We start from the raw sequence: 10,907 nt of genomic DNA on the forward strand, positions 1-10,907 counted from the left end.
GCCAAAATATGGGGGGTCAAAGTAAACTCAGCATTTGCATTTGTGTTTGACACCCTAGTGACGTAACGGTACCATGGATGTATTTTCAGGGTATGAATTGGTGTTAAAATGTCTTATGCGTGCATAACACAAGTCATTTGCTTGTTTTCCAGTATGCTACACTGAAAAAAGTGTCTCATTAGATCAAAGTAAAAATTTTGCGTCAACTTGTTACATCTAATTACATTACTTTTTATCAACTTAAAATTTTTACTTTGAAGAGAATTAACTATCCATTACTTAGCCAAAGCAAAAAGTATCTTTGAATCAAATAAAGTTTTTAATTTAATGAAATCTCAAATTATACTTTGTCTCAATGTTTTGTCTTTGTATTAACTTAATTATTTTACTTTACATCTAACCAAATATCCAAACAAATACAATTTAAAATATTAATGTAATATAAAGAAATGTATTTACTTTCAGAATGTGTAATTTTATGATCTAAGAAAAATGACTTCAAGCATCAAACTTTTGACAATTTATTTGTCATAATACAAAATGTTTTACAATGTGTACAGTACCCTCATACAAATACACACTGTCTAACAATGTAAACACATCATAAACTTGACAATTTTTGTCATAAAACATTTCTACAATGTGTATAGTATTGTTTTAGTATCCATATACATAGACACATTGGATACAATGTAAATTCACCATAAGAATCGGTTATGGTTTCGAAGAGAAACACGCAATCTTTCCATTAACAGTCACTTAGAACTGACTGCAAAATCAAACCTTTAGAATTCTTCTGAAGTTAAAACAAGTTTGGCCCAAAAACTGGTTTAAAATGGGCAGTGTAAAACCAAACACTTAATGAAGTATTTTCACCTTCATGGAATAGTTTACCCAAAAATGAAACTTCTCTCATAATTGTCATAAAATGTCTCTGAACCAAATTTAATTAAAGTTAAATACTTGAATAGCTTAAGGATAAGTAAACAACGTAAGAATTTTCATTTTTGGGTAAACTATTTAACTAACCCTAGTAGTGTTGTCAAAAGTACCGACTTCGGTACCAAGTCGGTACTGAAATTTAAAAAATGTGACGCTTTGAGCGCTGTTGAGCGGAATCGTAAACACTTCTGATTGGCCATTGTGTACTCGCGCTCATCGGATATGTCTGTGATTGGCTACAATGATCAGCGCTTCAAAACTTGTTGTAAATATACATCAATGGTGCTCTTCACACAGCGCTTGCACAGATACACACGGGAGCGTTTGAAAGCAGGACCGGTCCGCTGATAGACTGCTGCTTTTGCTTTCAAAAGCTCCCACTCCCGTTTTTTAAAAAAAACTTTCAAACACTTCCGTGTACTCTCAAACGCTCCCGTGCGTTGATCATTGTAGCCAATCACAGACATATCCGATGAGCGCGAGAACACAATGACCAATCAGAGGTGTTTACGATTCCGCTCAACAGCGCTCAAAGCGTCACATTTTTAAAATTTCAGTACCGACTTGGTACCGAAGTCGGTACTTTTGACAACACTAAACCCTAGATAAAACAAATCCGGTTTAGTAAACAGTAGTACAGTTAAATTTGTATAAAAGGCTTTATACAGTCCAACATCTTCAAAGAAATTTACCATCAGCAGAACATTGTAGCTGGGTCAAAGGAAACAAATTTACTCCTGCAGCTTTGAAGAGAGGTTCTGCACCCTTCGGCTCATCTGCTTACTCTCTATGTCCATGATAATTTTCTGAAAGGCCTCAAAGGTATATTTGAGTCCTTCAGGATATTTTAAGTTCAGTGCATAAATGAGTCCAAACATCATGGCACAGGCACATGCAACAGAGGGCAACTCCTTTAGTACTTCCACACCTTCAATGACAATGGAAGTGTCCAGCGCACGACTAAGAGCATCACTTTCGCGGATCACAAAAAATGCCATAGTGGTCTTTTCAAATTCTCTCTCCGCTTCCTCCCTCTGGTCAGCCTAAAAACATAAAAGAACAGATAGTAATTGAGGGACTGTGGAAGAAAAAAAAAACACCCCTTCATCTGAAAATGTATTACAAAATTTTGTTAGCTGTCCTACTATGAATGTCAATGTAGAGCCCAAACGTCTGTTGCTAACTTTCATTAAAATATCTTCATTTGTGTTCAGTGTAAAAATAACATTTGTACGGTTTATTACAAGAGTAGAGTAAGTGATGACAAAATTTTCATTTTTGGGTGAAGACGTACTTTTACACTTTCTTTGGCTTTGAAAATGCTTTTAAACACTTGTACAATTAAACGCTCCCATGTGTTGACCATTGTAGACAATCACAGACATATTTGTTGAGTGCAGTACCACAATGGCCAATCAGAGGCATTTATCAATCTACTCAACAGTGTTCAAAATGCATTTTTGGGTGAACCAATCCCTATTAAAGTAGTAATTCACAATCAAAATTCTGTCATCATTTAAATTTCTCTTGTCATTTCAAACCTGTATGAATTACTGTCCTCTGCAGAATTTTGAACAATGTTGGTAACAGAACAGCACAGCCCCCATTCACTATTATTGTATGGACACAAAACCAATGCAAGTGAATGGGGGTCTCTTAACAACATTCTTCAAAATATATTCTTTTGTGTTCTGTGGAAGAAAGTCACACAGGCTGATGTGTAAATGATAACACAATTACTTGAACTACTTTAAAGCGATATGTCACTACAAAATCTAAATTTCCCCACGTTTTACTCACCCTCAAGGCTTGAGAAGACCTTTGTTAAGACCACAGAGCCGTGTCGAGCAGTTTTTTAATCAATGGATGCACTATTTGAAGCTTCAAAAAGTCAACAACTCACTCCCATTCTACCGCTTGGAAGTAAAAAAATACGTAGGATTATAACTTTGTCTGTTTTGTTCTTCAAGAATATACAGGTGCATCTCAATAAATTAGAATGTCGTGAAAAAGTTAATTTTTTCTTGTAAGTTATTTCAAAAAGTGAAACTTTCATATATTTTAGATTCATTTCATGTAAAGTAAAACATTTCAAAAGTTTTTTTTGTTTTAATTTAGATGATTAGAACTTACAGCTCATGAAAGTCAAAAATCAGTATCTCAAAACATTAGAATATTTACATTTGAGTTTCAATTAATGACCATCCCTACAGTATAAATTCCGGGTATCTCTTGTTCTTTGAAACAACAATAACGGAGAAGACTGCTGACTTGGCAATGATCCAGAAGTCGAACATTGACACCCTCCACAAAGAGGGTAAGTCACAGAGGGTCATTACTGAAAGGTGTGGCTATTTACAGAATGCTGTATCAAAGCATATTAAATTTAAATAGGAAAAGGTGCACAAGCAACGAGGATGACTTCAAGCTTGAGAATACTGTCAAGCAAAGCTGATTCAAACACTTGTGAGAGCTTCACAAGGAGTAGACTGAAGCTGGAGTCAGTGTATCAAGAGTCACCACGCTCAGACGTCTTCAGGAAAAGGGCTATCAAGCCACTTCTGAACCAGAGACAACGTCAGAAGCGTCTTACCTGGGCTGTGGAGAAAAAGAAGTGGACTGTTGCTCAGTGGTCCAAAGGCCTCTTTTCAGATGACTGTAAATTTTGCATTTCATTTGGAAATCAAGGTCCCAGAGTCTGGAGGAAGAGTGGAGAGGCACAGAATCCATGTTGCTTGAAGTCGAGTGTGAAGTTTCCACAGTCAGTGATGATTTTGGCTGCCATGTCATCTGCTGGTGTTGGTCCACTGTGTTTTCTGAAGTCCACAGTCAACGCAGCCATCTACCAGGACATTTTAGAGCACTTCATGCTTCCTTCTGCTAACAAGCTTTTTGGAGATGCTGATTTCATTTTCCGGCAGAACTTGGCACCTGCCAACACTGCCAAAGGTACCAAAAGCTGGTTCAATGACAATGGTGTTACTGTGCTTGATTGGCCAGCAAACTCGCCTGACCTGAACCCCATAGAGAATCTATGGTGTATTGTCAAGAGAAAGATAAGACACCAGACCCAACAATGCAGATGACCTGAAGGCCGCTATCAAAGCAACCTGGGCTTCCATACCACCTCAGCAGTGCCACAAATCACCTCCATGCCATGCCGAATTGAGGCAGTAATTAAAGCAAAAGGAGCCCCTACCAAGTATTGAGTACATATACAGTAAATTAACATACTTTCCAGAAGGCCAACAATTCACTAAAAATGATTTTTTTATTGGTCTTATGAAGTATTCTAATTTGTTGAGAAAGTGAATTGGTGGGTTTTTGTTAAATGTGAGCCTAAATCATAAAACTTAAAAGAACCAAAGACTTAAACTACATCAGTCTTTGTGCACTGAATTTATTTAATACACGAGTTTCACAATCTGAGTTGAATTACTGAAATAAATTAACTTTTCCACGACATTCTAATTTATTGAGATGCACCTGTAACCATATTCAGTTATGATGCCTTGAGGGCGAGTAAAACATGGGGAAATATTGACTTGGTAGTGAAATATAACTTTAAGGCAAAAATGGTTGGAGAAAATGTCAGTACTTTGCATTGTCTACATTACCTGGTATTCTTTGATCAGACAGCTTGCATCTTCACCAAGGTACATGATCAGGCACTTCAGCAGGCACTCTCTTCTGATGTCTATGTCCAGACTCTACAAAATGTTCAAGATGTATTGTTTTTATTAGACCAAAACACTACTAAATTGATTGCCACAAGCAATTTTGTTAGCATGCAACCAATACCTGATCCATAACTTTAATAGTATCCTTAGTTTTTTCACGGAGGACACCACCTTTGCTCCTAATAACCTGGAGAAGCTGAGAGCTCTGTCTGTCCAAAGAGGCCATAAATCTCGATTGTAAAGGTAAGGTCGTGATGCGAAAAAATTCGGCATTAATCTGTAAGAAAGAGAAACAGAAAATAGACTTCTGAAAAATATGAATTTTTCTTTGAGAACTAGTTGTAAAAATACAGACACACAAAGCATTAAACAACAAAAGGTATAATTAGGGCATCTAAAACATTTAAAAAAAAAAACTACATACTAAAATACCATTGTAAAAACTATGGTAAATTCAGGATTAGTCACTTACATTTTAACATTTTTCAATACAAATAAATGCTTTTACCTCCTCTTGTTGAAACAGAGCTGGCCATCTTTCTTGCAGTTCTTGAACACTAGGTTGGTTTTCCACAATCTCTTGTCTGCGAAAGGCAAACGTCTTTGTCATTTTTTCTCTGATTGTCAATGCACTGTTTCTTTTCTTCACGTCCTTTACAAGTGCCAGGCGCTCAATTTCAAGGTTTGCTGATGTCTCTCCAGCAGGTAGGGATGGAATATGATTGGCCTCACCCCGTTTAGGTCGTTTAACATTTTTTGCTGGAAAAGCATGGTCTGAGGCTTTGGTTTTCAGAGAATTTACCAAATACTCAGGGCATCCAAGACCTTTCAACTGTGTGCGTAGGTTTCCCATCTTCATTTTAATTCTCTGTGTCCACCCATAGCACCCATTGAAGGATCCTTTTTCTGCTAAGCAAGGGTGTTTCTTGATAAGTGCCTCTGAAACTTCACAGAAGTCTGCACTGCTTGGATAAGATTTATACTTGTATATCTCATCACAAACCTTCTCCAGAATATCAGACTTCATCTTTGGAGTGACAGTCAGCCTTGTTCCGTTAGCCTTAAAAAGAGAATTTCCTCTCTCTAATTGGAGTTCAGTGTCATAAGAAAAGCGTGGAATATTAAATTCTTTTGGCCACTGTTGATTTCTTGTAGAAACTGTTTCTGAGACAGGGGGTGAGAAGATGATTGTATCATCAGTGTCGACAGAGCCAACGGAGGACAGAGCATCATCATTACTCTGGGTCCCATCATTTGTTTGAGCAGTGAATGAGTCTTCGTCTTGCAATGGGATAATCTTTAGAGTGCCAAGACTCTGAAGTTCTACAGTGTTCATCAAATTTACAAATACATCCCCAAAATCTTTGTCCTTATACTGTAGTCTGAATCTACAATTTAATCCAAAAGCTTCCCTCACTTTTTCACTGAGCTCATCCACTGATTTGGGAATCCCATCTGGCAGAAGCAACTTTCTTGAATCATCTTGACCCACAATCACCAAAAGCTTGGCAGGTCTTCTTCCTGACATGCTAACAGATTCTGGAAAAAGAAAATAAATATGATTAGATACAGTACAAGTAATAGGTAATTGCTAGACATTTACATGTTCACTACATCTTGTACACTTTTCTTAGAATTTATAAATAATGCTAACCTCAAACATGTATATATCTCTTCAGAACCACCATGCGTCTCCCCCAATTGTGTACTGAACAAGTGGATATGGGTCTGTAAGGTCATGGTGCTCTAAAAGTTCAATTTTCTTGTCAGATGACTGGACCAAGACATAGGCTCTATAATGTTCAGTATACCATGCATCAAGTCTTCTGACAATGAACAGTGGTTTGTCCTGCAACACAATAATTTGCACAATTTCGCCAAACTCTGGAAGTCCTGAACATTCTCCATGAGCAATGACCATACTTTCTCTGTAGTTGAAGCCTTTAAATGTTACTTCCTTGGACAAGCACACAACATCCAGGTTTGGGTGTTTCTGTTGTACAGTCCGTGATATGTCTTCATTCAGAACATCAATGGGAATATTAGAAACATGTGATACTTCTAATCTTGGTTTAAGAGAGCTGCACTGATAAAGATGATACGCCATATGAAACTGATGTCTTTGTGACAACGACAGGAGCACATTCTTGAAGCAGTTGGTGTGACGCACAACTCTTTTAAAGAAGCTATGCTTAGCCTCGAATCGCATTGTCCACAGAGCAACCAGAGGGCCAAATTTCTCAATTAGCTCAGGATAATGCTCCAAGTAGTGGTGTTTGGGCAAAATTTTAGTCTCGGGAAAAACTTCTTGGAATCTGATTCTATGCTCAGATATCTTGAAGGCCAGATATGCTATAGAAGCTTTGGTGTGTGAAGGAGCGACAACAAGATCTACAATATCTTTCAAATCATTCAGAAGTTGCCACGCAGGTTCATTGGCAGGCACTCTGTCTCCAATCAAAAAAGGAAAAAACCTCAACAGGCTCCAATTTTCATGGGCATTACCCCCTACTGTTCTTCTTGCAGAAAATGTGAGAGGAACAGTATGTGGACGATTTGTCTTGTCATTCCATTTGAATGGAAAGTTCTGAATTGCTTTATTCAGGTGTTCCAAGTTGAAATACTTTTTAGATGAAAAGACTGTCAAGGACAAAGCTATCTCAAAAGGGACTATACCCTCAAAGAGATCATGCACAACATCAGCCGGGAATCCTGTGCAAACATTGAAGTGTGATAATTTTTCTGAAAACACACACCCCCCTTTCACACCAAAATGGTGAGGCAAGTCATTGTCTTTCATAAACTGAAGATGAGCAGAATGTAGTTCTTCAGTTCTGATGCAGAATGTTTCAGATCCAACTTCTTGAGTCTGGTATTCTTCCTTCTCTGCTGTACAAAATCTGCAGACATATTTTCCAGAGAAATTTTCCACAAATCCGGCAATACTGTGAGCACCAAGATTGTCAGCAACAATACATTGAACTGTGCCCTTCACAGTCTTTCCGAGTTTTTCAATGAAAAGTCCATGTCTCTCCAAAGTGACAAGGTCATCAATCAATGGTTCCAGCACTTTGTCATACCCAAAACGCTTAACATCACTGCTTTTAATTAAAGCAGCTAAATTTATAGCAGACAGGGATGACTGACATCCCTCATGTAAATTGCCTAATATCCAATAAACTGCAAAAACTTTGTGTTTTTTCTTGGACGTGCCAAGGGGGTTGCATATCTCAAATTCATCAACGTACAAAATTAAAGAGATAGCAGGTTCAGAAAGCAGTTCATTCCTTTGGAAGTTGAGTGAATCAAAAAAGCATGTATATTTACATTCATCTCCTTTATACACCGATTTTAAATGAAGTGTATTATCAAGTATTAGCTGGCAACTCAGAAGTTGCTGCAGGGATTGTAGAATTGGAACGTACTGAAATGTCCTTCCGTCACTACGATCAAGCACATACTCTACAGGCTTTACTACTGAAAAATGGGCTTTGTAGTATGACTTCCGTTTCCATGTAGTGGAAAGTGGACCTTGCTCTCTGATTGCTGTTTGAATTGGATGTGACTGGCAAAGAAAGCTGGCTAACTCATCTACAACAACTTTATCAACCTGCAAATTATGTTCCTGCAGTATCTGGTGAATAGTTTGATTAACAACTGGAACTGAAACTGTACTTATTAAATACTGCAACTCCTGCAAAAGGTCATCAATGGCCACACCAGGTACAAGAAAAACGTGCTCTAACTTTAATAGGACTGAGGCTAATTTGTGCTCTATAGCTTTGGACAAATCTTCAGTATTTTCTGTTATTACACCAGAGGATGTAGGTTCATCAAGTGAGACATCTTCGTCTGATTCATTGTCATCTTCTGCAGAAACAATAGGGATTGGTCTTTCACTGACAACAATGCCAGGCTTTAAGTCCTCTTCAGAGAATGATTTGTGTTTTCTTGCCTTGTGTGTTCTAAATGATCCATAAATATTGGTTTTGTATGAGCACCCACTAAAAACACAAGGAACAGTTTCATTATTTTTCAGGTGCTGCCCAATGTGATGGAAGTAGTCTTTAAACGATGACGTGTGTTTGTATTCACAAAGCAAGCATTTATAAGTTGTCAATGCATCTTTTTGAGGGGGATGCTGGGGATGCCTCCTTGACACATGGCTCTTCAGAGAACTCCAAGTTTTAAATGAACAAGGACAGTCTGAATAAACACAAAGATAAGGATGACGACGTCCAAAATTCCGATGATCAAGCTTAAAATGCTTGAGAAGCTCAGAACGCTTGACTTGGGAGACACCACAATCTTTGCATTTCCACATTGAGTTACTTGCCAACGAGAATGGTGAGGTAGAGCATAGGAGAAGGAAAATTTACAAACCTGACCCTCCAAAGCAATAATTAAAAGGACCAGTCCTAATTGTTGTTCAGCAGTACCCTATCCTACAAAAGACAAAGAGAAATTAAAAAAATGGCTCACATAAAAGTAAACAGAAGACTTCTTTACCGGGTATGCTGGTCGATGTGATACGTTAAAATAGGTGTTTAGACACGTCACTAAAGACAGATGTGTTTGGGCCTTCATGTAAAGCTAATATTAAGTGTTAACATTAATCATAAATGAGAGACCATACAAGTAGGCAGAGCAAATAACTTGCAAACGCGAGCTTCATAATAAATCAATACAAATCATCATAATAATAAAGGGTCATAACAACGTTAAGTCCATACAAAGCGTCTGAAGCGTGCATGTACTTTATACATGGCGCCTACATGTACACTGATGGCGCCATACAGTATCGCACTCAGCATACCCGAAACGGTCTTTATACTACGTTTCAATATCAATCCATCTCACCTCAAGCACTTGTATTATTATTCATTTAATTTCCACTCGGTTTAACATCGTAATGAGGGAAACTTGTAAACCTTCTAGCCGAAGTTAGAGCCGTCAAACTAGTAATACTAACCATATGTAAAACAACAGTACAACATAATATTTTATGAAATCATACATGTATAACAGGGCTTGACATTAACTTTTTTGCTCACCAGCCACTGTGGCTAGTGGTTTTCTAAAGTTAACCACTCAGCATTTTCACTGGCCAATATTTTTTGGTTGGGAAATGTGTTGTTGGCTATATGTAAATGACGACTGTACCACAAGTCTACATGAAATGCATAACAGGACAGGTCATCAAATAGGCCTTTTTAGCTCTGATGTTTGTGTGTAAAGCTCCTTAAATCTAGATGGAGAAAACGGTTGCTTGTCTGAATTTTTTTTTTTTGTGTGTGTAAATACAATTTATTCTCAAGCAATATTCTCATCAGTGTTCTATCAGCTATGACATATTTAAATGTAGCATATTTGGTGTATGAGCCCACACAGTAGCCAAGTGAAATACATGTGATTTGACAGTTTATTTTATTAAATATCAAAAATCCAAAAGGTGTGCATCATACCTAACACCTAGATGAACACTTTGCAGTTGGTTTTGTGACTGTAAGTCATTCTCTTCAAATGCTATTGAAGTTAGAAACTGTCGTATGTAACTTTAGTATTTAACTACATGCGAATATCGAACGTCCAACGTCAAGACAACTTTATGGCAGTCCCATGAGATGTGCTATGGTTCTGCTGTGAGCTTTGTTTGAAACTTTATTCGCAGCTGAAATAGAACAAAAACAGTCAATCGACTGAATCTCCTATGTAGGCTACATCGCTTGTACATCTCTGCTTTGAGTGCAGATTTCAGTGAGTGAGAGCGCGCTCTGAACAAAACTCCCGCGTTTCAGCGATGACTAATCTGAACGCCTTCTGATTATTAGACATTGCATTCATAAACTCAAAAGAATCGCGTGTGTTTGTTCTTATGCGCAACGCGTTTAGCTACCGTATAAGAGATGTCTTTTGAGAAGACTCAACCCGCCAAAGTGACTAGTGGGAGTGACTGTGTTACACGCCACAGCTGAAACCCACCCGCGAATGGTGGGTGTTAATGTCAAGCCCTGATGTATAATGTTAATAATACGCCCAAACGTATGTATAAAATTACTTACCAATTTTCTTGATTCCCGTTTTCCCACGTCGAGTTCATCCATGCGGTGTAACAAGATGGCGGAAAACTGAACGTCCTCACGCACGACCACGGATGCCGTTAGAAGTCACGTGACAATGGAAACCAATATTTTTACTTTAATTTAAAGAAATGTATTTACTTTACACTAACAAGACTTACTTTTAATTTAAATCAACCAAACCTTTTACGTAACACTGATGGCT

At 37.7% G+C, this 10,907-nt stretch overlaps 1 protein-coding gene across 1 annotated transcript; it reads right to left on the minus strand.

Moving 5' to 3' along the window:
- Positions 1-1,182: 1,182 nt before the first annotated feature.
- On the minus strand, positions 1,183-10,721 carry LOC127641534 (uncharacterized). The gene is made up of 6 exons (XM_052124562.1): positions 10,685-10,721; positions 9,006-9,067; positions 5,131-6,161; positions 4,744-4,899; positions 4,560-4,652; positions 1,183-1,985 (listed from the first exon to the last, which is right to left on the minus strand). The coding sequence occupies exons 3-6, from the start codon at positions 6,148-6,150 to the stop codon at positions 1,674-1,676; spliced, it is 1,581 nt and encodes a 526-aa protein (XP_051980522.1). The 5' UTR covers positions 6,151-6,161; positions 9,006-9,067; positions 10,685-10,721; the 3' UTR covers positions 1,183-1,673.
- Between the last annotated feature and the right edge of the window lie 186 nt (positions 10,722-10,907).

The sequence above is a fragment of the Xyrauchen texanus genome, unplaced genomic scaffold, assembly GCF_025860055.1.
Source record: "Xyrauchen texanus isolate HMW12.3.18 unplaced genomic scaffold, RBS_HiC_50CHRs HiC_scaffold_1010, whole genome shotgun sequence".
Classification (NCBI taxonomy): domain Eukaryota; kingdom Metazoa; phylum Chordata; class Actinopteri; order Cypriniformes; family Catostomidae; genus Xyrauchen; species Xyrauchen texanus.

Excerpts from the sequence above, each read along its gene's own strand:
- LOC127641534 (XM_052124562.1), bottom strand. The coding sequence starts at position 6,150 with ATGTCAGGAAGAAGACCTGCCAAGCTTTTGGTGATTGTGGGTCAAGAT. Across the intron at positions 4,900-5,130 it reads CTCTGTTTCAACAAGAGGAG|ATTAATGCCGAATTTTTTCG; the intron begins GTAAAAGCATTT and ends TCTTTCTTACAG. Across the intron at positions 1,986-4,559 it reads GTCTGATCAAAGAATACCAG|GCTGACCAGAGGGAGGAAGC; the intron begins GTAATGTAGACA and ends TTATGTTTTTAG.